This window comes from Harpia harpyja, chromosome 3 (genome assembly GCF_026419915.1).
Source record: "Harpia harpyja isolate bHarHar1 chromosome 3, bHarHar1 primary haplotype, whole genome shotgun sequence".
Taxonomy (NCBI): Eukaryota; Metazoa; Chordata; class Aves; order Accipitriformes; family Accipitridae; genus Harpia; species Harpia harpyja.
In genome coordinates this window covers 38,924,649-38,952,553 of record NC_068942.1, presented here as the reverse complement: position 1 = coordinate 38,952,553, position 27,905 = coordinate 38,924,649, and the positions used below count along the sequence as shown (strand labels likewise).

The 27,905-nt window shown below is 45.6% G+C and overlaps 1 protein-coding gene across 3 annotated transcripts in view; it reads right to left on the bottom strand.

The window, feature by feature from the left end:
- Window positions 1-586: 586 nt before the first annotated feature.
- The window catches only part of LRP4 (LDL receptor related protein 4), an 84,450-nt gene continuing 57,131 nt past the window's right edge, over window positions 587-27,905 (bottom strand). Inside the window, exons 7-39 of one of the 3 annotated variants that reach the window (XM_052782026.1) lie at window positions 27,618-27,737; window positions 27,362-27,487; window positions 24,906-25,031; window positions 24,323-24,457; window positions 24,029-24,154; window positions 22,182-22,412; window positions 21,728-21,884; window positions 21,147-21,364; window positions 20,631-20,807; window positions 19,932-20,057; window positions 19,011-19,219; window positions 18,296-18,377; window positions 17,535-17,640; window positions 16,365-16,566; window positions 15,848-16,037; window positions 15,461-15,592; window positions 14,628-14,768; window positions 13,811-13,897; window positions 13,435-13,606; window positions 13,189-13,351; window positions 12,726-12,951; window positions 11,017-11,320; window positions 10,461-10,679; window positions 10,016-10,150; window positions 9,697-9,805; window positions 9,227-9,371; window positions 8,584-8,697; window positions 8,163-8,286; window positions 7,096-7,163; window positions 6,381-6,468; window positions 5,708-5,849; window positions 5,075-5,143; window positions 3,859-3,966 (exon numbers count right to left, since the gene is read on the bottom strand). In XM_052782026.1, the coding sequence (XP_052637986.1) occupies window positions 5,099-5,143; window positions 5,708-5,849; window positions 6,381-6,468; window positions 7,096-7,163; window positions 8,163-8,286; window positions 8,584-8,697; window positions 9,227-9,371; window positions 9,697-9,805; window positions 10,016-10,150; window positions 10,461-10,679; window positions 11,017-11,320; window positions 12,726-12,951; window positions 13,189-13,351; window positions 13,435-13,606; window positions 13,811-13,897; window positions 14,628-14,768; window positions 15,461-15,592; window positions 15,848-16,037; window positions 16,365-16,566; window positions 17,535-17,640; window positions 18,296-18,377; window positions 19,011-19,219; window positions 19,932-20,057; window positions 20,631-20,807; window positions 21,147-21,364; window positions 21,728-21,884; window positions 22,182-22,412; window positions 24,029-24,154; window positions 24,323-24,457; window positions 24,906-25,031; window positions 27,362-27,487; window positions 27,618-27,737 (4,745 nt within the window). In that variant the 3' untranslated portion in view covers window positions 3,859-3,966; window positions 5,075-5,098. Of the gene's footprint in view, window positions 3,967-5,074; window positions 5,144-5,707; window positions 5,850-6,380; window positions 6,469-7,095; window positions 7,164-8,162; window positions 8,287-8,583; window positions 8,698-9,226; window positions 9,372-9,696; window positions 9,806-10,015; window positions 10,151-10,460; window positions 10,680-11,016; window positions 11,321-12,725; window positions 12,952-13,188; window positions 13,352-13,434; window positions 13,607-13,810; window positions 13,898-14,627; window positions 14,769-15,460; window positions 15,593-15,847; window positions 16,038-16,364; window positions 16,567-17,534; window positions 17,641-18,295; window positions 18,378-19,010; window positions 19,220-19,931; window positions 20,058-20,630; window positions 20,808-21,146; window positions 21,365-21,727; window positions 21,885-22,181; window positions 22,413-24,028; window positions 24,155-24,322; window positions 24,458-24,905; window positions 25,032-27,361; window positions 27,488-27,617; window positions 27,738-27,905 lie in introns of all 3 variants that reach the window. The other 2 variants (XM_052782024.1, XM_052782025.1) reach the window with 2 other exon arrangements.

Here is a 27,905-nt window from a genome sequence, read left to right as displayed (position 1 = left end):
TTTAAATGGTTTTGGTACTCCTTTCATCAGAAAAAGGGACAGAATGCGGTATGAGATTAGCACCAGTGCTGCAGGGTCAGTTATTACTGAATGTTTCATTCATTATTCAGCCTTTTACACCATTTAAACTCTCAGTTATAAAAAAAATGCAACAGAATCCTGAATAAAACCCCTTACAGATAGAAAAGCAGCTCTTCTTCAGAGCTTTGTTTTCCACCGGGCAGAGGCTTGATACCACTACAGTCCTAATACTTTCCAAAAAGAGGAACATCCTCTTCTGCTGTTGCCATGTTGAAATGGTAACAAAAGGAAAAAAGCAACGTGGGGGCAGGGTGAAAGGTATTCTATGTACACAGGAAATTGCAAAAGTATGTGAGTGTGGATATTTGGCCCTTGATTCAAAGCCGCAGTGGCAGAAGAAGTGTGTGTTGCAATCAGATTATCAAAAGAACCCTGATCCGTTCCTACCTCCTTGCCCCACTCAAATGAAGCAAAGTTGAGGTTCTGTGCAAACAGGTCTGGGAGCTCCTCTTTCAAAGAAGAGTCCAAATAACATACATGATTCACAACCAAAAGCCAGGCAGAGTGGTTAAGAAAAGCTAAATTTATATTAAATTATCATCAACCCCTAAAATACTGAACACAGTGGTTAAATAACTCCAGAAAGTCCAATGTCTCCAGTGAGTAACGTTAAAACCATTACACAGGAACACACGGAAATCACTGACGTTAGCTTGGGACAGACAGGAGAGAGGTTTGCTTTTTACAGAGTAAATCAGTGCTGAGGAGATCATCCTCCAGTGGCCTTTCTACATTCTTAACATCCTAAGTGCAACGAGGGTCTTCTCTTCCCCAGAACGGGGAACCATGATGCACCCCCTAGGCAGCATCTCACTGGGGCTGTCTCTAGGAAAAAGAAACTAATTTCTGCACACCTCAGCAGGCAGAAGAGAGCCTGCAGGACATTTTGTTGCTCCTTTTCACCACAATCATTCGAGGAAGGGAGCAGAGAGCAGTTATGAATGGTTTTTAGGCTGGAGTGTGCAGGGTCCCCTCCTAAGAAGCAGCAGAGAATATTTATCAAGGTGGAGATCACAAGCACCATGAGTTGTTGAAAAGACTGACTGGGTTTTCCTTTCCATTCCGCACTTGCGACTCGGACAGCGATTATTTTCACAGGCTGACTGAACCTCAAGTGACAGGTCTGGGCAGATATTTCCCTTCACCCCTGTCCCACCTCAGGATTTTGGTGCACACTCACATAAGCTATTGGGAAAAAAAAAACCCAAACCAAAACAAAAACCAAAACCCAAAGAAACCCTGCTCTCCTAGAAGTCAGAGCCTTCCTCCCCCATCCACCCACTCACTCCCAGCTCTGATGCCCCTGCCTCTACACATGTTTTCTGTTCAAATCAATTCTTCTGCCTGTGCTTGAGCCCTCTGGTGTTGTCCCTCCATGAGGCAGCTTAGACAGGCAAGGTCCATGTCAGTGATATGGACAGTCAGAACTCCTTTCTCAGTTCCCAGTCAAGTCCACGCCTCAATCCAAAAGTGCCTCTGCCCAACAAAAACAACGCTTCCCAGGCTGGAGTCAATCAAATAAATAATTAAATAAAAATCTAATTTAAAAAAAAATATCCCTCTGGGAGTAGGGAAGAGTCCCACATTAACACAGGGAAATTTCCAAGCCTTAGCTCCAGTTCATTTTCCACAGGAATATACACCAGTCAGCCCAATGGTGCAGTTATGGACAGAGTTTCAAGCCACCTAGCCAGGTCAAAACTGCAATCTTCCCCTTTCTGCAAAGCTACCTCTGCTGTAAAAAATACAGCCAACCCACTGGCATTTGTCATGTTTTTCAGGGGTAGCAGGTCTGTTGGTACATGAATAAGGTTAGAGTAGAGTAGGATGGATTTTCCTTTTTTTTTTTTACCAGCCGGAAAAATACCGCATGGAAGATGCACCCTCCCCACACCTCTACGCCATACCGCTAATGTGTGCTTTGCTCTCTTTACACCACAGGTGGGAATGTACTTGACTTCTTCCCAGGAGATAAAGAGGTTACAGAGTTTGCCGTGAGAAATTCTTCACTGGAAAGTTCTGCTTCCAAGTATCCAGCTTAACACTTCATTACCATGAAAGTATCCATGTGACTTGAGGGGTTAATATAAATCTCATTTTTGAAGAAGCATCAAGAGACACTTTATCTTTTTTCCCTCTGAACAAACGGACGACAAGAGAAGTCAAGAGAATGTGAAAATGCGGCAATAGTCCTTGGGAGCATGCAAGCCCCAGCTCCAGATGCTGCTGGGGTGTAACTGCAAGGGTAGGATTACATCCCCTAGAGGATAAAGGCCTTGGAGGCCAGAGAACAACTGAAGCTCATGTAGCTGATGGGGAAAATGACTTTGCAAGGAGAGCTGTTTAGTGGTAACAGAGGAGCTTAAAGTGCAATTCTATCTGATAAACAACTATTTAAAATGGCCCTTACAGCTCCCTGATTACTGTCTCCTATTCTAGGTCAAATAGGCTCAGCCTAGTAATAAAGCAGTTCCTAACTGTCAGCACTGAGCATTCCCCTGGGAAAGACTCGACCTAGGAATTCTCTCTTTTCCCTCGTTATGGTAATCAAAGGTCCTAAACGCCAAGAGAATTGGGACCTTGCAGAATTGGGACTAGTGGAGACTTAGCAAATTCTCTTTTTCTCTTTTTATGTATCAGTTACGCAAAGACAAGAGTAGAATTTAGGTCTTGCTGAGATCCATTTCCTCCTATTAGCTCTGTAGAGCTAAGAACAATACCAATCTCTTCTTTCCTCAAGTTCAGCACTCTGACTCCAGGACCCACAGGGAGCGGTTCTGAAAGGGCCATTTGCTGACTCTTGTTTTTCCAGAGTAGAAACATGTTTTAACAGGAAATGGGAGAACAGGAGCAGTGTCCACTGCCAGCAACAGACACAGTGCTCCAATCTGAGCATTCCTTAAAAGTTTTTACTAGCAGATGGGAAAGTAAGCAGTGATGGTCTCGTGAAGCGAGTCACAGCAACTGTGGTTAGCCTCTTTATGCGCTTAAAAGGCGACCTGATGCTGTGTCAGTGTCCCCTTGAGCCCCAAAGTATACCCCATCTATTCCAAGACCTCTCTCAAGTCAGACACCCCTCAACACAAAGCCTCAAAGAGTGCTGCTAGTGCTGGAATGACTAGGGGAACTTCTGTGACCAGGACAGGAGCTAGCAATGAGGCAGCTCTGCTCTCTTCATGGGCATTGACGGTGAGCTGGACGGCACAGGACTTGCAGGTTCCCAGAGAACACAGAATCTGAACCAGATTCAGGCCAGAGGAGTCACTGCAAAAGTTAACGTCGCAGCTTCCAGGAAAAGGGAACACATAAATAAACCACAGACAGTGAAAATGAGCCAAAAGGGTCTCTGGGTTCCAACCCGCCCATCCTCCCTCTCCAACCACAACAGCACAGCTGCCCAAACTCCTTGCTGAAAGGCAGTCACAGTCTCTGGGCCCCTCGCAGGAGAGGCCGGTCTCTGTGCCCTTCCTTGCCTAGCAGGCAGAGTCCTGTCTTTTGTGCAGAGCAGAGGCTAGGGAGGGTACGAGCATTTCCAAAGTCACATGTACTTTAGACCTCACTCTCCGTGGAGGGCTTGCGTTGGTGTTTCCAGCCTGTGTCTGGGAGCGAGCCACGCCGCTCAGGAGTGGCTGCTGCTGTGTTAACACTGCTGCATTCAGACTGTTCTTCTTGCAGCAGCTGCTCAGTTTCGGTGTCATCCAGTGAACCAGAACTAGCCTGGATAGAGACCGTGTCTGTCTTCATGCAGACATGGTCCCGGAGGATCCCTCCTCGGGAGCTCCGAATCTGCTTAAGGTCATCCCACTCGGACTCATCACTGGATAAAAGGCATATCCCCTCCACAATCTTGATCTTCTCCTTGGTGTAGCTGTGGTCAGGACCAGTCTAGGGAGCAGACAGGTGAATGAAAAAAAAACAATACATATATGGAAAAATATGGCAAAGAGCAAAGCAGACTGGAATGTAGACAGCGAAGCAGACGAAAGGCTGGGCCTCCACGTAAACAGCCACTAGCTTTGACTGTCACAATGGCAGAACCCCTTCAGTTCTTCACTACCCCCAGACGAATCCTCCCTGCAAGAGCTCTCATTCCAAACTCCAGGAGCCTTCAAATCATAGAAGGCGAATGAGGATGAGCTGGCTCTTCTAATTTAACTATACATATTCCCTGACAGCAGGGAGTAAGAACAACACTGAGCCTAAAAAGGAAGAAAAAAAAAAAAAACAAAATGGGAAGCAGGAACAGCCAGAAGACTTCATGGTAAAAGTAGGCAGGGAATTGATTCTAGGTCTGCAATATCTTTATATCTGAGTCACTCTAGATTCACTTCTCAGGAAAGCACAGCTGGAATACCACTGTTGAGTCCGAGTCTCACAGTGACACAGGAGAAGATTATAGGGAAACAATGGAAATGATCAGAGGCTAAAAGGGACCACGCTGAGACTAAAGTAGTGAAATCTCTCTAACTTGGCTCATTGACAAATAAGAAGCATTAGAACATCTGATCTCTCCCTAAGGAGAAAGTGACAGGGGTGGGGAAATATACATCTGGGTATATCTAGGAGCAGCAGAATTAAGACTCCCAGATAAATAATCTTGGCTTATCCTTACTAGATACAGCTAAAATGGCAGGAAAGTTTGGGAAATCTATTGGATAGTACCTTTGAAAAACAAAACCAGGGAAAACTCTCCTCTGCGTAAGTCTTGCCGTGATCCCTGCTAGAGGAACTAAGTGATCTAACAGATTATCAAAAAAAGTCCTACAGAAATTACCTTTTTCAAATCTCACACACTGAGTATGAGTAGCCAAAGCCAAGCCCAAAGGATCTGCCATAGAAAATTACCTATACTTTCTTGACAGACAGTAGAACTGGTTTAAGGACATAGAAGCAGGGGAAAAAAACAAGAAAGAGCAATTAGTATGGGACAATGCTTGAGCCACACAACAGAGCTTGAGTGAGGGAGGCAGGATCAAACACAGAGTTGTGATACCTGACGTGAGGATGTGGACGGAAATCAGAAGAGGGAAGATGAGAAGCTATCTGAGTGATAAGAAAGCTTCTGAGGAGAAAACAGAGGAGAAACTAAGTGCTGCAAGAGATCATATTAAACCCTCTCCATCCTGTGACACCCAGGGCAGACCTCTGCCGGGCCTTTAAAATGCTCCATTTAATAAGGGTTCCAGTTCTCTCCCTATCCCACCCCTTCCAGGCAGTGCACAGCGAGGGGCCACATTCTTGTTACCAAGCCCCTTCTGGCTGCCTAGTTCCCTTGGTGACTGTCCAAAGCAACCTTGGTGCAACAGTCACTAACCAGGGCTGTGTCCAGGGATGACAACTCCCTTTGACTCCTGTACTTTGAGAGCCAGCACCCAATGCAAATGAAATGCAAGACACTGTGGGAGTGGGGAAGAAGCAGAAAGCTAAAGACAGGTCTAATTCACTACAGCTCACTGGGGAAGAAGTGCTGCTGGTTGATCTCTATAGGAGTCTGAGCAATTCACTGAAGCTGTCCTCCTATGTCCTAGAAGTAAATGCTCAAGTTGCAACATTTTCACATACTAGGGCCTGTAATACTCAACAGCAGCTTGAGCTGGGCTCCCATGTCCTTAGTAGCAGCTCTTACCTCTTTCTTATAGCATAACTGGTTGTACATGGTTGGTTTGGGAATCGCTTCAATCTTCACTTCCTGGGTAGATGTCCGATATGAGGGATTACTGTAGGTTAGGTTCCCCAAGCCAGGGTCCGTGAACTTGGATTTATTATGCCTAGAGGGAGAGAGCTGTCAGAAAAGACACAGGGCCCTACTGCCAGGATCCAAAGTTCCTGAGTGCTCAGCGAGTGGAAAGCTCCAGCAATCTTAACTGTCCCTCAGAGACAGAGAATGCTGGCTTCACCTGGCTCTTCAGCTACCAGTACCTTCACTGGCTACCAGTACAGCAAGGCACTGCCATGTAACCACAACAGCTACACTGGCTGTTAACTGGTGAAGCTACCTGGCGAAAGCACATGAGCTCACACACGTACTGAGTTATGTTTTATCTCACATCCCTGTCTGTAACTCATAAGCTCCCTGCAGAAAATTTAGCCAATAAGGCTTCAAATAAGAGAGTTGCATGCCCAACACTTCAAAGGCACAGGACTCAAACCTTGCAAATAAAATCATCAAACACTGCTTCCAATGGAGAACAAAGGGATTGTAAATGAAAATAAAGAAAGATGAAGTGCTTTCAGGAGCTTTCTTCTCCTACAACCCTAGATTTTACTATTGGCCGGGGGGGGGGGGGAAGATCACTTACCTGTATATAATTAAAGCAGCAATAAGCAGCAAAATAAACAAGATGCTGAGAAGACCTCCAATGATGTAGCTGACATGTAGTCCTTCCCCTGAAAGTGAATAGCAAGGGTATTTTATGCACTCTCCTTAACTTCCACTGGATAATACTGACCTCGGCGTAACGCCTAATACAGAGATTTTACACCATACAGAAGTACGTGAAGTAAAATGTCAGCACACTAAGGTTTAGCAGAGGGTTTTGTTTGGCTTCATATGAAACCAAACATATGATAACCCTTCCTCCCACCCAGGCTCCAGCAAACCAAGGAGCATCAAGATCTTTGTAATGGGGTTGGATGAGTTAGACCCCCACTTTGCTGACAAGTTACTCCTACAGTGGGAAACAATTACCCTAGTCAACCATCCTCAAGTAAACACAAAGGGGACAGTGAAGAAGAGTGTCATCAATGGGAGGAACCCAATGGATGAGGTATGGGATGAAAGGAAACAGAACTATTCTTCAGACCAAAGTGTTATTTGGAAAATTCCCCATATAGGCTAATGAATGTGTATGACTGATGTTCATCCTTAGACACACTTTGCTCTGCTCAGAGGGCATTTTAGTAAATCAAGTCTGAGTTTCAGAAATTTGAGTTTCAAACACAAGGGACTGGAATGCCCTGGGCACATCTGGAAGAACAACCATGGTGGAGAAGCGTTAAAGAAAAAGAACTCACCCATGGTTGCCAACACTGCCTCGTTGGCATGGGTACACAAGCCTCGCCTAGCATCTTTGTCAGAGCAGCTGAATGACAGAAGGACAGTTAGTTACTGAAAGTAGTATCAACAGCATCAAAGGTATCAAAAGACAGGATGGGCCAGGCTAGCACTGATACCCCTTCCATCTCCAGTTCAACAACAGGAGCCTTCCTTTGTCTTCTTCAGCACCTTTCTGTATCCAGAGAAGAGTGGACCATATACATACATCCAGGGGTGTGTGCATGTATATATCAATTATAGGTCTGCACAATCTTTCATCTGAGTCATTCTAGATTCGCCCCTCAGGTACATAGGTGCATACACATATCTCTCTATGAGAACACAAATTTCAGCATCAGTGCTGAAGCAAAAATCAGAACATCCTAGAGTCAGCACAAAGATCTTTCTGTCCAATACATCATACTCAACAAAGTGGAAGTTTTGCCTTGTAAATAACCCAGCCAGATATTATAGAACATACTTTTTTGCTGGGCAGTAGGAATAGCAGGCTGTAAGGAATTAGCAGAAAAAAGTCTCTTAACTACCTGCACTGTAACTTACATCTTAGAGCTGCAAAGGTTCTGTTCTGCCCCAAACCAGCTATCCCCTTACGGCCAGGGCAGAACCACTTCCTTGGATGTCTGGGTCAGGTCTGAGATGTCTCAGTGAATTAAAGCAACAGTCTCCCCTCTCCTCCTCTCAGAAATAAGTTCTCAAAATTAGGAGTTCAAAAATCAATCAAATTAATGACATGGTCTCAGGAGGATTTTAACACTTCAGCACAGTCAGCCTAGACACATGTTTCAATAGAACAGACAGAAAGATCTCTGCATTTCTCTCTTGCTAGCTCAACAGTGTTCTACATTCTTTGTCAAAACGGTTTTCCCCACTGTGAATGTGAAGTCTGGAGCTGGAATAGCCTCTTTTGGCTAAGGTACATTAGGAGAGGTACATTTGGATGATGACAACCAGAGGGAGTTGCATGTTGCACCTTGCACAAGCTGTGACTTTCACACCCCAATTCCAAGAGAACAAGAGCACTTACTTTCCTTCCACTGCTTCCAGAGATGTGAGAGGCTTGGTTGTTGAGGTACCTACTCTGCCAGGTGGTGTCTGACTTCTCTCACTTACACTGGTGGGTTCAGGACCAGGGGGCACCACGCCAGGAACTAGAACAACAGAGAAAAATAAGTAGAACCCCAACTTTGTGGGACAGATGAACAAGTCTGGTAAGCTATAGAGAGTTTCTAAAATGGCCTATATGAGCAGCTTTCCCATCTCAAACCCACACTGTCAGCAGAAAGGACAGAAGGCGGCTCTATTGCTCACAACCACCTTTCTTCCAGTATACAACTCTGCATAAGTATTTATACACTGCAGAGTTCTAGTTGCCACTGCCACTGCAGAAGTAGTGGCAGTGGCTCACTTATGGAAGTTACTACCCAAGTGACACTCAGTAAACTCACTAGTAGAACAGGGCCGCCCATCTGGTTCATCTGGACACGCGCAGACAAAGTCAGAAGCCCTGGCAAAGCAGAGGTGAGTGCAGCCTCCATTGTTCACTCCACAAGCATTAGTACCTGGAAGGAACAAGCAGTTTTCTAAGTATGTTGCAGATGACCAGGTAGGAGCTCAGAGCAACAACCTTTTTTCCTGCTCAGCCAGAGATACTTCCTAGAAATCCAGCAAGTTACTATGCTCTGGCACATGCCCTTCATCTGACTGCTAAAAAAGTGATGACAATAGCCAGACACTGGTAGGATTAGGGCAGTCTTGAAAGGAAGGCACTGGAAATCATTAGACAGGAGCCCAGTCAACACAGCTGCACAGATTAAAAACCAAAAAGCTCACATTCCTCTGTTTTATCACAACATCAGATGAACAACACAGAAAATGACATCTGCTGATCAAAGCTGTAACAGAACACCGTTAAGATGTACTTGACTGAAATGTCACAGGCAGACAAGGAATGTGCCCAGGGAGTATGAATTAACAGTTTGAGTACAAGAAAGGATGCCAACCTCGCTTGACACCTACAGTAGCACAGTGGTTCCAGAGTTCTTTCTGTCTACAATTAGCACTTGCCTGAATCAAGGTCTTCCTATTTACCTGTCTGTCTCTGAGGGGAAACCACAATGATATCCATCAGTCCCTCAACATTGGCTAGGACTGTCTCTTTGTTCCGCCCAGAGTATTTGTCTACTCTCTGGATAGATTTGGTTTGCCAGTCAGTCCAGTATATCCACCTGTCCTGCTGCTCAGGGAGACAGCAAAGAAAAATCACAGCTATTAGCATGTTTAGCCACATAGACACAGGATACCCACAAAAAACACATCCCGGTGACAGAAGGCCCCAAACAAAGGCCTTTTCAACCCCTTACCCGCTTACCGTAAGGAAAATGACTGTCTACACCCCACAGGAGTTCAGACAAACTTCCTTTGTTAGCCACACAGAAGAGTTAAGTACTGTCTCCTCAGCCATCTTAGCTTCCCAGACTATAGCACTTCCCTGTCCCGAAGCTCCACTGTCCAAACTCATCAACACACCAGGGAGAACGGTGGCAGCAGGAAAATCTTACCTGTGTCAGAGCAAAGGGATGTGACACCTGGCTGACCAACACTTGCCGTAGCTTCCCATTGAGATCACAACTCTCTATGCGATCAAGATGTGCATCCACCCAGTAAATCCTGGAGGAACAGGGAAAGACGTGAGCTTCCAGCTATACAATCCCTCTTGACTCGGTAGTCATTCACTAGCCAAGATGGATCAGAAAAAAAAAAAAACCCACCACAAAAAAACAAACCCTCAATGCTACTCCAATAAACCAAGCTAAGGTGGCTAAAAAAATTCATTACATCCCTTAACCCTATGAAAGTATAAGAAAATCTTTCACTGACCTCCTGGTGTCATAATCCAAAGTCAGTCCATTAGGCCATCCTAGGTCAGTGTTAATCAGGATTTTACGTTCAGAGCCATCCAAGTTTGCCCGTTCAATTTTAGCAATGTGACCCCAATCTGTCCAGAAGAGGTACCTGAACAGATAAGAGACAAGTATAAGAAGAAAAAAAACCATTTCATTTAGCCTAATGAAAGTTTTAGTTATGAATTAAACTGCCAGACTCTTCGGGTTCAAAAAAGATCACGTGGTCTGTAACTTGCTTCTCCCAGCTATCTGCCCAACCTTCAAATTCACTGTCTGCCTGATTACATCTGTCACTCAGAGTCAGCCCCTTGCTAGTACCTGCAAATTCACATGGCACATCTCTTCTTCCTCCCACAACCTCCTCTTCCAATCTGCCTCTGCAGAGCGCTTCTCCCTGCCCCCCAATACCCCATACCTACCCCTTCTTGGGAAAGACAGCAATAGCTCGGGGCTCATCCAGGCTGTTATTGATCAGCACTTTCCTGGAACTTCCATCCAGTCTAGCTACTTCTATGGTATTGCGTCCTGTGTCTGTCCAGTAGAGGTTCCTGGCAACCCAGTCCACTGCCAGGCCATCTGTAGTCTTCAGACCCTGACCAATAACTGTTTCCATGTTGCTGCCATTCAGATCAGAACGCCTGGATGGAAATCAATGACAAATGGCAGTGAGGAACAGCTAGCTCCCAGAAAGCCTTCACACCTCCATGTGTGATCCCCATCAACCACAGGGCCACTTCTTACTGCTACCTCTCTAATACCTTTTTCCCCACAGTCTCCAGCAGTCTGAACACACCTTCAGCATTTAGTTCAGCGATACATATGATACTGTGTACCAAAGACAAGGTGTACACAGTGGTGTATTGCCAGCATCTCAGTCTCCCCAAGTTATAGGCACACTCAACAGCTCACTGTGGCACAACCAGCACAAGTAGCTGGGTGATCTGGGCACTGGCCAACCAGATGACTGGCACCCACCTGATGACATCAAGAAATACATCTGTGTAGTAAATCTTGCCATCCACACTATCATAGTCCAGAGAAATGACATTGTTAAGCTCGGGGACAGGTATGTGCACATCTGTGTGGTCACTGGTGTCCAATGAGATACGACGGATGGAAGCACGGCTAGAGAAAAGTAGGTACGTCTCTGGAGAAGAGTCACACGTCTGCTCATCTCTCTTCAGCTGGATGCCAGTGGGGCAGGCACAGGAGAAGCCAGTGGGGTGAGGCAAGCAAAGGTGGGAGCAGCCACCATTACGAACTCCACATTTATTGAAGCCTTTAGAAATAGGGAAAGCGTAGTTTAAGTATCAGTGTGGTCCCACAAACCAAAGCTTTATTTTAAAGGCTACATACGTGCACAACTTGCTAGCAGCTGAGTTCGTCCTTACCATCCTAGCCTTGCTGGGAATCTACAGCCCTTCACACAGACACTGCCTCCCCCCCCTTCAAGATTTGTGGTGGGTATGGGCATGGTTGGGCAAGGAGAACAGGAAGGCACAGAAGAAGCGGGAGCATTAGAAGCAAAATCTTGACCTGCATTCCTTGCTAATCATAGTTTTCCCATGGAAAAAGGAACAGCCAAATGCTGATAGATTCACACAACTGCAGTTTAGCTTTATTACTGCTGCAAATGGTAATGCTGACAGAAAGATCCAACCCTGTGGGGAAGCAGCGTGACAATGTACCAGAGGCCAGGCTGACAAAGAAGCTTCTGTTTCAACTTAGCTGCACACAGTGGCAAGTAAACAAAGGCATCAGAGAAGGCTGCTGAAAGTGCGTGACATATTAGGGTCATATCTTCTTTTTTTTTTTTTTTTTTACATTTAAAAAAATGCAGCATACATTTACTAGGAGGGGATAAGGCCAGAAGACAGGTGCAGGGAGTGGGAAGAAGACAATGGGGATATGACGGCTGGAGTTTGGGTTAGCTTTAAGTTACGTTGTAAAGTTATACTGTCAAGAGTGATGTTCTGCTGTTAGTAGCCACAGGAGAAGCAGCACAGACTTCTCTCTAGAAGTACCTATTGGGGAAATTCCACCAAAATGAAGCCACAGCACAAAGCAACAACTCCCACTGAAGAGCAAGGAGGCAAGATGGGGTCGTATAGGATCCCCAAAGAGTAACATAAGGAATCTGACTCTGGCACAAAATAATTGGAGAGCATGATATATTAAGAGCAACTAAAGCAGAGATTTTGTAGAGCAAAGTGGCAGACAGGAAGATGAAGCCTGCAATGGTTGGGAAAAAAAATTACTAGAACTTGAAATAACATTTCAGCAACTAGCTTAAGAGGAATTAGTGCCTTCTGGAGTTAAAAAAGGGAAACTGTCCAATACCAGTAGACTCTGGTGAAGCCTAATAGGGCATGACTCATTCAGTCTTCCTAAGAAAATGGCTCTGCTGTGTGTGAGAATGAGGTTGTCAGTGCAATCCAGTGAAGGAAAAGGGATGAAGGGGGTCAAAAGGCATGCAGTAATAAACAAACACCAGACCCATGGAGCTGGGTAAACAGGGAGAAGTGCAAAAATAGTTAAAGAAGAAGGAAGAAGAAAAGCTGATTTTTGAGAAGTTACTCTGCCACTCATGCTTTACACCAAAGAACTCTTTTCAGTGACAGCTCTGATGGAGTCCCCTAGTCACCACAGACACCTGCTGATTTGCGAGCAGCCTAGCAACTCACCCAGGGGCCGTGCCCTATCAACAGCTTGAATGTCCATGAGGCCAGGCAGGTTCGCCCTCACCAAGATGACATTGGCACCAGTGTCCTTGTCAGCCCTGTGAATGCTGCGAGTTTGCCAGTCAGTCCAATAGATGTAAGAGTCCAGCAAAGTAAGGCCATAGGGATGTTGCACTGGAGACAGCAGGGTGCGGCGGTTAGCACCATTGAGATCTGCAGCCTCAATCCGCTAAAGAAAGAAGTAAACATCAGCCCCATACTCAAAACACTGATCCTCTTGCTATCAATTACTACATCAAGTGGGAAGCAGAGCATGAGCAAATGATGTTACTCAAGTCCACCTTCCCCATAGCCCATTCTCTCAGAAAAGCTTATGTTCCCCTTGCTGTTTCAACAGCTTGCTCAAGAGCTTCAAAACAGCCTCCAGGCTACCAATGGCAAACAATACTGAAAAACAGAATTGGACCTCAGTGTGTGCATCAGCCCAGAGCAGCTGGGACCCAGCCTTATCCACTGCCAGTCCGTTAGGCCAGCCCAAGTTGTTGCTGATCAACACCGCACGTCCAGAGCCATCCATTCCAGAGCGTTCCAGCTTGGCATTCTCACCCCAGTCCGTCCAGTACATATACCTGGGGAAAAGCCAGCAAGTGTTACAGAAACAGAGGTCAGAAGTCCTGTTCTATCCCCTAGACAGCCTCTTGACAGCACTAACCCCATCTCATGGTATAAAGCTATTGCCCGAGGGCTGTCCAGGTTCTGCCAGACCAAGACTTTCCTCATGGAGCCATCGAGGTTGCCCACTTCAATGCGGTTTGTTCCTGTATCTGTCCAATATATCTTCCTGCCAATAGCATCCACAGCCAGCCCATCTGTAGTCAACAGACCTGAGAAAACAGAAAGGTCACTGGTCATCCTCCCAGCTTAGTCAGGAGCTTCCAGTATTCTCCTTCTGCACCTCATCAGGCAGTTGCTTTAGGCTTTGCTTGCCCTTCCACCGAAAATTTGAAGATTATTCTACCAGGTTATCAGAGAATCTCTCTTCATGCTGCATGGAGGTGAGAGGCTCCCAGGCCAAAAATCTCTCTTACCTGTAGTGATGATGTCCTCAAATTGTGAGCCATCAAGGGCAGCCCGGCTGATTTTCCGCAGTGTGCTGTCCGACCAGTAAACCTTTCCTGGGTGGAAGAAGAAAGAGAAACTTAAAAAAAGCCCACAAAAAAACCAAACCAAAACACCCCCAACAACCAAACAGCAAAATCCTTAAAAAACAGATCCAGGTCTCTGACTACCAGCTACACCATTCAAAACAGATCTGACTGCACAGGAATAACAGCAGCACAAGACTATTAAGCTAGAGTGATAAAACAGTACAAACTACCTCGTTCCAAACCTCCCCAAAATATGTAGGAGCACTGGCACTCTGACCTTTACACAAGGCCAGAGAACACATAACACATTATCAGCTAGTAGTATAGAGTCCCACATCTGATTTCTCAAAATGTCCCAGAAGGCAGTAATCAGGTCATCTACCTTACTGTACAACAGTGGGTTTACATCCAGCACAGCATCAGATGTTTAGTATACAGGCACAGCCAGAATCTCAGCTGTACTGTTGTGAAAGGCTTTGGCAGGAGGAAAGCTTTCTTAAATCAAAAATGCACAGGAACCTCACTCAATATAACAGGCAGCTTTTTCCACAGAGTGGGGGTTCTGTGTTTTCCTATAAGGACATTCCTTTCCTGATTGCAGTGGAGTATTTGCAGCATGTACTAGAAAAAAAAAAAAAACCTACCCAAATTCACAGGCTACAGTAAGATCTGCGCCTGGGTCTTTACTCAGACATTTAGATATGAAGTCACTTGTTGCTTTTCAAACAGACAGTCAGATACACTAAGAAGTCCAGACCTTCATGAGCATCCACTCCAATTGCAATGGTGTTCTTCATGGTGACATTGACTGAGACGACAACATCTGCAAAGTACGGAATATCCAGAGAGACCATCCGGATGTCAGTCCTTCTGGCAAAGATCAGAAAGCTGGTCATTCCTGCCAAGAGTTGAAAATGGACAGATATCAGTGAGGAACATGTTCAGTCAACTGTAGGCATCATTTATTTAACATTCTGGAGGTGACATCCACTTCAGTGGAAAAGGTGAAGCCTCAGACAGATCTCAGCTTATGGGGAGTGTGGGTACAAAAGCTTTACTGAGCATTACTGAATGTTTCTTTACATCCAAGTTGAAAAAGAGTGCACTCATACAAGAGTTACTTCTGCTTGCACTCATAGAAGAGTTACTTCTGCTAATCTGTGTGGGAAATGGGAATTAGGAGTCAGTTTTTTCCTGCTAAGGATATACCATGGCCTGAAGCCGAGTGCCTTCCACAATCCTCAAAAAGAGGGTCCATGGGAGGACTGTGTACAGACCTATTAAAGAATATAGCACCCTGTAGTTAAAAAAGAATCCACCTAAAAATTAGGGCAAAAGTATGGGGAAAAATGTGACATCTGGTTTAGTTGCCCAACGTGATTTCAAGAAAAATTTGTTCTGCATCAGTCCAGTTATTAGTAAGTTTTTTCATAGTAATTCCCAGTCAAATTGAAGGTACAGGCATCAAATGGGTTTTTCAAGGGGTAAAGCAGATAGGCACATAAAAGTGAATTTTGCTCTCTAACAAGGCAGGAGCAAAATGTAGCTGTGATACAAAACTGCAATGAGGAACCTACAGAGAGGACTCACCAGGGGAGCAGGTCTTGCCATCAGACTGCAGGTTGATCCCAGTAGGGCAGGTACAGCTGTAACGTTTTGGAAGAGGTGCCAAAAGGCACAGGTGACTGCAGCCTCCATTGCTAACTTCACACGCTGTATGGACTATAGGAAAGAGGATGAGAAATCCATAAGCCAGTAGCACAGGCACAACAAAAGCATGCAACAGCTATAGAAATGCATTCTAGAATGCCCTTAAATACCGAGAGCCAAGAGTTATTCTCATGCTCTCATATTCCACCCAGAGAATTAAGGCATTGAGGGCTGACAGACAGGTCAGCTCCTTGCAGGAGAGCTGTGCCACATAACAAGAGCCTGAGCAAGCTCTCAGCTCAGTGTGGCTTGGGGCGAGCTCTGTACCTGGTGGCCTGTGCCGGTGGAAAACATGAATATCCATAAGATTCTCCAGATTGTCCTGCAGCGTTTCCCGAGCCTGCCCAGTCCTTCTATCTGCGCTCTGGATGCTTTTGGCCTGCCAGTCTGTCCAGTAGATTCTCTCGCCATAAAGAGTAAGTCCAAAGGGGTGAGGCAGATTGCTCCCAATCAGCACCTGGTCAGATTACCCCCAGCCCCCCCAAAAAACATTACTAAGAAGTCACTAAAGGGAAGAGGCTTCCCTTGCCCCCTCTCGACTTCATAGTGTACAGTCATAGCAAAAGGAGAGTGATAGGGCAACGTTAGCCCTCAGAAGAACGTTCCCTCACACCCAGTTTGCAACTGAAAGGGAGCTCTTCTCTCCCAGTGAAAGCAGCTCAGTGTGTCTTGATTTGGAGATTTCACTTTCAACTGGAAAGAGAGGCAGGGGCCATCAGCACTCTGTGCTCTAGGACTTACACCTCAGGCTCCCAGACTCCCTTCTCAAAGATGGCTTCCCTACCTTCCTGTTGCTTCCATCCAGACTGGCATACTCGATGGTCTTCATGCCTGCATCTGCCCAGTACAAGCGCTGTGACTCATAGTCAATAGCCAAGCCATTAGGCCATGTCAGGTTGGAGGAAATGATCACCAAGCGGTTTGAGGCATCCATACCAGCACGCTCAATTTTTGGGCTGGCTCCCCAGTCAGTCCAGTACATGAACCTGAACACAAGCCCAGAGAGAAGTGAATGCCCGCACTCCTTCACTGCCACTGTGGCCAGGCAGTGTTACAGAGAAGCAAGAGAGCCTGATGCCTTCAGGTCCTAGCAGGAAGCAGCACTAGACTAATATTGTACTCATGCCCAGCCTTGGGTTCTTGTAATGTAACTAAGATCATACTCAAATTTATATACATTCTACTGCTCATGGGCTGGCCTAATTACAACATGGAGGAAAAAGTTCAAGGTCTAAAAATTAACCAATTATTTACCAGTCTCCACCATTGGCCCTGTATACTCTTGCTGCACTGGTCTTTCAGTAATCCACTCAAGGAAAGAATAGCGTGCTTTTATTCCAGGCCTTCAACATTGCTTCTAAAGCAATGGCTGGCAAGCTTTTTCCTATCCACCCTACCCCCAGCTACACAAGGTCTTATGATTCAGAAGCAAAATCCATTATTGAAACCATTTGTTTCTGTTACTCTACTCAGGTTTGCTTTCCGTGGCACACCTGATCCCTCAATACTCTGATGCAGTGCTTTGAAGCCAAGAGGCCACTAATGTTAGAGCTTGCTTGAGATCAGCAGTAATTTACCTGAGGAGATCCTTCTCACTGAACTCTGGTTGATAAGCAGACAGCTTGAATACAAATTCAACATAGATGTGAAATACAGAAATAGAAAAGGTCTAGATGGTCTCATTCTCAACATTTTTTGTACTACAACTTTGTTGTTATATCCCCAGGATAAACAAATGAAAACACCAGCCAGCTCCTGCAAGCTCTACAGCACAACAGGCGATTATCCCTGCTTATCTTGTTCCACTAGCATCCAAAATCAGGTCTCTAATTTCAGTCTTTGGCAGGATGTAGAACAATGGCACCAGAAAGATAATTGCACAAAACCAAAGAACCTGAACATCTTTAGACATGCAAGAATTGCCATGTCATCCTAGAAAAAAAGAATATCTCACCCTCCAACAGGGTCCACCACGATATCTCTAGGTCTGTCTAGGTTCTCCCAGATTAGAACAGTTCTCATGGTCCCATCTGTGTTGGAGACCTCTATCCGATCTGTTCCTACAAAAGTCAAGAGAGAATGAGAGAGAGATCAAAGACCTCTGGAATCGCAAGAGCTAAGGCAAAAAACATCCATACAACAATGCATTCTTCCCCTTCACCCATCTCTGTTCATAGCTGGAGACTGGTAAGAAACGTGGCTCAAAGTGTCACCTTCCATATCTCTCAGGTCACCTCTGTGGCCGTCACTGATGTGGAGTCCTGTATGAATGTAAACCAGCTCTTTCCTAAGCCCCCAAGGTATCTACGTAGGCATAAGAGAACAGCTAAAAAAGAATCATCTTCCTTGCATCTCTCTGAACTATGACTCTCCAGCAGGGAATATCCTCCAAATACCACCTGCTGCACCCCAAGATACACTGTTGGAAGATAGGTAAACACACAGTCGCAAGCTCTGCAGCAAGACAACAGTGGTGCTTGACTTCTACTATAAACCCTTCTACAGAATTAGCACTGGGGATACTGCAAAAAGAATTAAACTAAGGATTCCACCTCAGCTCCCACTTTGTTAAAAGCACACGAGATGAAACTCCATTTTCTGCTAGACAGAAACAGACAAATTTGGAATGAGACATATAGAACTACCCAGCTGTTTTTCAGTTTTCATGACTAATAAGGAAGACAGAAGCCTAGGTAAAGCGGAGGATCCAAGTACCTGCATCAGTCCAGTATAGCTTGTTGGTGACCCAGTCAATTGCCAGTCCAGCTGGACTTTCCAAGCTGGTGTCCACCACAACCTAAATAAAAACAAAAAGAAAAAATCCTCAGTGAGATTAGACCTTAGGGAGAAAGCACTTGCCCAATGCACTACCCATTCACAAACAACATTTAACTTTCAAAAGGCAAAAGCCCAAGCAGAGCAATGCCATACAAGAGAGACCATTAAGGACTTAGAAGTTCAAATAAGTCTTACACTTGGACAAACATCTATTTTTCATATCTGTTCAAACTGCAACTCCAAACTTTGAACTCTGTTCCCCTCACTTATGGCAACATTAGCCTAAGGGCATGTGCAAAAAGCATTCCCAAGGAGTGTGGCTCTTGTTCCAAATGTAGTACATAACAGAGGATTTAATACTTTTTCCTTTCAGATTTTAGGGCTACAACAAAGGAATTGACCAGAGCTTACAAATCAGTGTGCTTCATGTCCATTTCAAGGTTTTCCATACAAGCAGGAATGTACACCAAACCTACATATGAAATGTTCAGTGATCTCAGGGCTCCTCTGAGCCAGAACTAGGCAAATTAATGAACAACAAATCCAGCATGAACTGCAGCTCCTTAGAAAGCCTGTGTATCCCAGTGGCTTCAAATCTGATGCTCAGGGAGTCTCCCGGCTAGATGACCTCCACATGTAGTTAACACTGTACCTCCTGGCTCGATCCATCCCATTTTGCTCGGCTGATTGAGTCGGTGCTAACATCTGTCCAGTAGACATAGTCATCCTTTGAGTCCCAGTCTAGAGCCACAGCGCTGCGAACATCAGCAAGGGGGATGACATCATCTGACAGGTCATCTGTGTCAAAGCTGATCCGACGGATGTCCATCCTTCGGGCAAAAAGCAGGAACTTGTCAAGACCTGATCAAAGGTCGAAAGGTCTTCTTTTAATTTCTCTAAGTTCAACAACACAGTGATAGACACAGACAATTCCCTGCTATATTCAACCTTAACCTTAACCACTTACATCATCTCTCACTGGCAGGTCACAGCCCAGGATTTTACTGGTAGCAAAATACCACTGGGAGGGGATGGGTGGGGTGGGTGAGCAGGGGGGAACAGAATAGTAGGGAGCTGTCTCCTGGGGGTAACCTATGCTGAGTGAACAAAATCAACCATATTCTTCAAAGAATGGCATAGACCTCCCTCCAAATCAAATAGCTATTTGAGAATAGCTCTTGAGAATCTAGGAAACAGTTGGCCTAATTCTTCCACATGGTTGCAAACAGAGAGAAACTGTGGCAATTAAGAGGACTGAATTTTTTGTTCATCACTGACACAGCTCCTATGGGAGTTTAAGGGAAACAATCAGCTGTGACAGGTAGCATGGCACCAACAGCAGCCCTGAAATAAGGGCCCAAGGATGGAGCTTCTCCATATCCCCACCCATCAAACCTAGCGAGGGAAATGCATCAAAAAGGTGAAGCATCCTCTGGCGGGGCCCTTAATACTATTAACTCAGTATATCCAGCTGCATGTCCTTGGAAGCAACTGCTGCTGCTGACTCCCATTGCCAACCCTCTGCCACCCACTGAACATCTGAGCATGCAGGCTGTGGTCCCACCTCACTTACTCTGGGCGCAGGCATGGCTGCTGGTCTTGCGGAAGCCCGTGGGGCAGGCGCAGGTGTAATCCTTGCTGCTTGGCAGGCAGAGGTGAGTACAGCCCCCGTTGTTGGCCCCACAACGGTTTCTCCCTGCTCAAGTAGCCAAAGACAAAACCAACCACGCATAAAGCAAAGAGTAAAGAAAAGAGGAAGAACACCAGTCGAGGTGTCAAGACCCACATGGATAAGATAACTTGTCTAACCAAAAGTTAATTGAGAATAAGGAAACATATAAACTAAACCACTAACTCCATTTGTAGAGCTCAATTTTAAAATGAAGCACTAAACTCAATCTATTTCTAGAGCAGATTATGGCAACTGAAGAGGAATAAGGGAGGTGTCAGTCACTACTAGTGCCCACTTTTGAATTTTTTCCCTCTCCCAAAACAGCTCTTGCATAAACAAGCTGCAAGTACTTTCTACTGAAAAGGCTCCACTCCTACGTGTCAGCAGGGGGAGCTGTGGTAACACCGAACACCAGGTTACAGGGGCTGAGGGACCTCCACTGAACTGCCAGATGGAGCAAGTCCTGTGACAGCTCTGGACAGAGGTGGTGGATGTGTCGATATGCTGGGTTCAGGCTTGCCATCTCCCTGCTTTACAGGGTGGTGGGTGGCAGCAGGTCTTCTAGTGGCTCAAATGGGTCTCTACCCTCTCTGCAGTTACCTGCTGGCTGGCGCTGAGGATGCAGTGTGTGGATGTCCATAGGGAAGTGGAGCTTGTTGCGGATGATCTCCTGGTTCTTGCCTGTGAATTTGTTGGCACTGTTGATGCTCTTGGTGTGCCAGTCTGTCCAGTACAAACTGTCCTCAAACACAGTGATAGCAAATGGGTGTGGGAGGCCTGTAATGGACATCCAATACAGGGATATAATCAGGTCCAACAGGACTCAGGCTAGCAGGGAGACAAGGGAAAGCTCTTTCCACTGCCCCTTAGGTCTTGCCATAGTCAACCTGCTCAAATCCAGCTTACACTAATGTACCAGACAATTCTTCTCTCCTGTCCACTGAAGACTGCGTAGCAAACCCCATCCCTCAGCAGTGGCAGAATTCATCTCACAGTGAAAGAACAGGAGAAAAGCATAGAAGTAGGAGCCAGTGGCTCTGAAACTCAGAGTAGCCCTGTGCTACTCTGTCTTCTTTACTGCAGAGAGCACTCCCCATATATAGCCCTGTTACTTACCTTGGCTAATAACAGCCTTCCTATTCCGCCCATCGAGGTCAGCCCTCTCAATGACATGATGTTTGGCATCTACCCAGTACATTCGATGTCCTGCATAGTCAATGGTCAGTCCATTGGGCCAGAATAGGTGTGTATCCGCAATGATGCGCCGATTAGAGCCATCCATGTTGGAATACTCAATGCGGGGAGTGTTGCCCCAGTCAGTCCAGTAGATAGTGCTGGAGGAGGCAGGGAGAGACAGACTAGAAAATTCATGTCCCACATACTGCACCCAGCATCACTCCCTATCAGGGCAAAACAGTATCAGTCCTGTGATCTTGAGCATGAGACTGGGTCATAGCCATGGGAGAAGTGACAGCAAACAAGGTAACACCCAGCACTTTCAGGCTGGTGAAACCTGAAGGGCCCAGAATAGGATTATGGCTCTGAAGGCCCCCAGCATTGACAGGTTCCCCAAACTGGCAGTACCAAATGAAGGCTTGAGCCCAGAGGCAGCCTTTGTGACCAAGGATGGGGTTTTCAATGTTCACCTGGAAGCGCTTACATGGAGGGGCTCACTGGGGTCCTACATTTTCACTCACCCCTCCATAGGATGTAGGGCAATTGCTCGGGGCTTCTCCAGGTTCTGCCACAAAAGCACTTTCCTGTGAGTGCCATCCAAGTTTGCTACTTCAATTCGAGATGTCCCAGAGTCTGTCCAGTATAATTTGTCATGGATCCAGTCAATAGCAAGTCCACCTATCTCCAGGGGAGAATTAAGCACAGAATGAAACCAGGAGCATGATCTGCTCAGAAAATAGTTCCCTTTCCCTCTTGGCCTCAGAAGAGGCCCAATTCAGTCCTCCTGTCTCTTCCATCAGCCAAGATTAACGCCAGGGGGACACTGATCTCACACCCATTCCATCCAACCCATCCCCTTGCTCAGGGAGATGCACTCCATTTTGAATGCTGGGTTCCCACTTCTATCCACTCACCCACCCCTATTCTCACACCACGGTCAGTCCCCAGGCTTTTGCCTTTTTTGTGGTGACGCACCTGGGCTCTCCAGCCCTGTGGAAACCACCTCTTCCACATTGCTACCATTCAGATTGGCCCTCATGATGCGATCAAGAGTGACATCAGACCAAAACACCAGCTCCTTGCTGTGGTGGAAGTCAAGGGCAATGGCATTTTCCAGGTTGTTCAGGAGCAGCGTATACTCTGAGCGATGAGGCAACACTTGTCGGATATCAATTCGATTGGCAAAAAGCAGCACTGGCTCCGGCCCTGAGAATATATGGGAAGACAGCATTAGAGTACTTTGACAGGGTCCTGCCTACCATTCCCTCTGCAGCAAGTCCCAGAACATAGTTTTGCAGTATTGTGTCATGGTTTAACCCCAGCCAGCAACTAAGCATCACGCAGCCACTCACTCACTCCCCCCAACCCAGTGGGATGGGGGAGAGAATCAGAAGGAAAAAGGTAAAACTTGTGGGTTAAGAACAGTTTAAGAGAACAGAAGGGAAGAAACTAATAATGATGACAATAATAAAAAAAGGACTGGAATATACAAAACAAGTGATGTACAATGCAATTGCTCACCACTCGCCGACCAATGCCCAGTTAGTTCCTGAGCAGCGATCCCCCCAGACCAACTCCCCCCAGCTTATATATTGGGCATGACGTCACATGGTATGGAATACCCCTTTGGCCACTTTGGGTCAGCTGTCCTGGCTGTGTCCCCTCCCAACTCCTTGTGCCCCTCCAGCCTTCTTGCTGGCTGGGCATGTGAAGCTGAAAAATCCTTGACTTAGTCTAAACTTTACTTAGCAACAACTGAAAACATCAGTGTTATCAACAGTCTTCTCATACTGAATCCAAGACATAACACTATACCAGCTACTAGAAAGAAAATTAACTCTATCCCAGCTGGAACCAGGACATACTGGCAGCAAGAAATCAACTCCCAAGTGCAAAACACTTCAGAAGCTGTTTTCACATCCTCAATACACAGTCCTAACTCAAAGATGAGCAGTTTTAAACCTTTTGGCAAACATTCAGTCAGCAAGAAGTGTTCATTCCAGGTCCCACCTAAGCCTGCCTCACCTCAACCTCTGAAACCATACCACAAGACAGTTACTTAGCAGCTGGACTATAGTTTCCTTTTTGTATATCCATCTCCTAGCCATACAAACACACATGCTCTACCACATCTTCTACCAAAGACAAGAAAGTTAAAATCTGCCTCAGCCAGATATAAACTCAGCAGGTACTTCCACTGCAGAGAAGAAAAAAAAAAAAAAAAAAAAAAAAAAGAAAAAGAACATCAACATCCTTTAAGGATTTCATTAGGGGAATTCCTAATGAAATCTTAATTCTTTAAATGGAATTTCTAATTCCTCAGCTCCTACATTAGAGGAGCTGAGGAATAAAGTTAAACAAGTATATAGATGCCCTTAAAAAACAGCAGATGTCCATATAGCAGCCACTCACAGCATTCAGGACTGGTGAACAGCATCAAGAGTCAAACCACAAAGAGCTGTGATAGAACCTTACTGACTGGAAAGGTTAAGACACTTCCTGAACAGAGACAGAAGCAGGAGGTTGTTTCTGTCCCAGGGTCTGGGTCACCAGGAATGAGAAGGGACTAAGAAAAGAAGGCAAGGGCTGTCCTGCTGGCAGGGAAAGGAAACAGTGAAGTATCTCTCCATGGTCAAAATCACACAAAATTTTCACAGGCTTTCACCAACAACCTGGGCATATCCAATACAAATCCAGGCACTTCCTTTTCATCACATGTTGGCTTGGTGAACACCATAATGCTGCCAATGAAGCATTAGAGACAAATTTATGAGAACTGGACCAACACACACACACCAGAATAAGGCTGAACTCCTCTTTACCTAGAGCTTTGCAGCTACGCTTGTCAGGTCTCAGCTCGTAGCCTTGCTCACACCAGCACTGGAAGCCTCCTTCGCTGTTGGTACAGCCTTGGCTGCAGTAACCTTCCTCAGCACATTCATTCACATCTGCGCGTTACAGACAAAGGGAGAAAATTACCATTAGATCATCAACAAGCCAGGCAATCTCACCGATAGCTTGCTTCTGCTTTCATGCTCTGATTTGCACCCTATCATAGCCATCAACCTAAAGCACATCAAAGCAGCAGGGAGGAGGCTACTGCTCCAAAAACCCACCTTGGCATGATCGGCCATCTTCCAGGAGCCTATAACCTGTGTGGCAGGTGCACTGCACCATCCCTCGTACCATCTGGCACTTCTGAGCACAGCCACCATTGTTGACATTGCAGTTCTCCTCCCCTGTTCGTGGACCTGTGAAAGGAACACGTGAAGATAACTGAGCTGAAACCACAAGGCAGCTGCTTGTGTCCTCAGCTGTTAGGCAGCAGTCACGCTTCAGAACAGGCTGAGCAATATGGGGAGAACACAGGCTGTGCTGGAAGCTGCCTCTTCACAGTCAGAACTCTCCCCTGCAGGCCACAACTACAGGGGACAACAAAGCTCAGAATAATATGCTTTTAGGATTCACTATCTCTGCAGACAAACTTTGATATGTGAGATCATAATCTTCTCCCCATTATTCCTTGTCTGCAGTATGTAACTGGCAAAATCACCAAGGCCTTCTTCCTCAGACTTCAACTCTGTCCCATTACCACAGCCCAGGCTTTCTTGCTTACACACATCCTTCAGCAACACCAGATAGACTCCCACACAACACAGTGCCTCCATTTATGTTTAAGACTGAACTTGGAGGACTTACGGCAGTTTTGATGTGGGCTCTCATCACTGCCATCTCCACAATCATTTGCTCCATTGCACAGCTTCCTCTGGCCAATACAACGCCCGTTCCCACACAGGAACTGGTCTGGGGCACACTGAGGAGTCCCTGCAATAGAAGAAGGGGAAAGTAAGCACACCACAGCTTACTGATGGAACAAAAGTCACGGTGAAGAAAAGGATATAGAACATTTTCTAAGATTTGTTACAAACTTTACATATGAGCACAAATCCTTTACTTCCTTGAATTCAGCTCATCTTGCACTCCTTACTGCTCCACATATCTTTATGCTGATTTGGAGGCCTGAGAACTCTCCTCCAGACTGAGTCCAGTGTTGCTTTACTGGAAAGTTCAGCTATTTAGTTTCTCTCAGAATGGCTGGAAGGTCCTGGCTTAGTTCCCTTTGGTTCCAGATTCCACAACCCTACTCAGCATGTGCAGGAGAGGAGTTAGTTCCTCACTTTAATCATCTGATATGTCACCCCAGCATGGCTATGGATCTTAAACCTGCCTAGGAATGAGTGTCTTGTCCAGCCCTAACTGCACTGTGATGGACTTGGAATGAGATTTACATGCATCCTTGAAATCTGAGCTCAGGCAACAGGATTTCACACGAGCTACACGCTTCAACTTCTGCTGTTGGCAGGGAGATTCTACAGAACTCTTGTAAGTAAAATAATACTGTTTGTAGGGACTTTGCCAATCTGATCGTTTCTTCAGCAATAACTGCATTGTCCAGTTGCCTCATTTCTTGTACCTCTTAAGCTGACTTGGTTAGTGGTTTCCAAATCACCACCCTCTGATAATCCTAGGAAGACAACAGGACAATACAGTTATCGGCAAAGAAACAATTAGATTGGCAGACTGCCTGTAAGCAGCATGGAAAAGGGTAGTTGTGAGATTAGCAACAAGTACAAATAAGAACTAACAGACACAGCAACCGGGAACAAAAAACCCAATCACATGCAGATTCATTCACTTTTCAGAGCGCAGGAATGCCTTATATGAAGGATTCTGAAACATGGACTGCATTTGTCATATCAAACGCAAAGATCCTTACATCAGCTGGTCTCCTAGTGTTCTAGGAATCTTCTCTCTATCGCCAATAAAAATATAATTCTGCTCTAAATCCAAGAGGTGACACAGGATTTTAACTCTTGCTACAGACACTGAGACAGCACACTATTTCACTTAGATGAGCCAGTAAACATTCTGCTTGGAAGCCCTGAGTTAATTTTTACCTGCTGACTATCACCATAGACCTAATGCAGAACTGCACAACTAACCTTACAGTAACAATAGCTGTACTCAACCACCTTGGGTTTCGTTTGACATGGAGAGGTTGAATTTTAGTGGCTCTAGAAGTTTGACTTGGCTTCTGGGTGACAACTCTTCTTTCAATACCTTTAAATACCTTTATCAGGATGAGAAAACTGGGTTACCAGCTTGTCTTTAAATACAATTGCTTTTTCCAGAATCACCACCATCTCCTGCACACTGGTGCTCATGACAGCTGACCAATCTAGAGCAGCTGCTCTCGAAGGGCTACAAAGTGTGCCTCTCCAGGTCCTCTGAGCTCAGCTGTCCTTGTAGAACACCCACTCTCCCCTCCTCAACAGGCCCAAACAAGGGGTACAGTTTCACAAACCCCTTTTGTCAGCCCTAAATCCACTGTTTAAAATACACTGATCCAGAAGGGTCAGTATGCGCAGCTGGGCTCCACTCAATGGGATGAATTCATGGACCAGTACACACTATTCCTCAACAAGGCCTACAGACATCCTGAAGGATTTAAGAAAAATAGAAGATTCTAGATATTCCTTGAATCCTACCATAACACTAGGGTCTGTTGAAACCCTCCTCTTCTCCATAACCACTCTTATATAAAAGAATGGCTATATATGAAATGATAACTAGAAAGAGAGAGAGAGACTCCTGAGCAAATATCTAAAGGAGGAAGCTGACACCCTTAACCTCTAAAACAAAGACTTTATCCTTCACTTCCACAAAATGCCCTTTTTGATTCCACTGCCTGATAGAATTGCTTGGCAATTTCACAAGGCAACATGAAAGCTATCCAGAACTATCTAGAAGGCATGAGTTAGACACAGTCCATTTGACAAAGGTAGCAACTTTGCACACTATTAATGCTTCCAAGTCTGAATGGAATCGTCTCAGACCTTTGTGGTAATTCATAGTGTAGGGACAGTACAGGAAGATACAGGGATCTGATATTTGACAAGAAAACACACTTAAGTTAGTTTAAGCACACAGACCTGCACCTGTTTGCAAGCATATAAGATAGCCTATAGATCCCATTCTTCAGGAAGGATGGAAACTCTAGGCTGAACTCAGTGAAGCAATCCAAAAGAGACTTCACTACCTATTACCTCCAGAATGGAAACAGTAGCTATAAGCAGCAAGGCAGCAGGCCAAACCTGTGTTCTCACAGTTCTCCTCATCACTGTTGTCAGAGCAGTCATCTTCCCCATCACAACGCCAGGACAGACGGACACAGCGCCCTGATTTACAGCGGAACTGGTCAGCTGTGCACATAGATGTAGCTGAGGGACCAAAAAAAGAACATTAGATGAGCACAAAGGATCAGAAGAGACCCAGTTCCAAAGCTAACAATCCCAAACACTGTTTTTCATCCGCAGAAACTGAACACTTCCACCAGTTCCCAGCACTCACTGCAGTTCCTCTCATCTGACTGGTCATCACAGTCGAAGTCGCCATCACACCTCCAGCCGGCATTAATGCACAAGCCACTGTTGCACATGAACTCTCCAGAGCGACAAGGCTGGTGAGATGCTGCAGAGATGGTAAAGAATATAAAGAGCAAACTCAAACCAATGTAACATCCCCAAAGTCTCTCAGCACCACCCTTACACTCCACTATTGTGGAACTTGGTCCTGAATATGACTCCTCCTGGAAACTGCTTTAATTCATGTATGCAGAAGCATGCTGACTACACACAT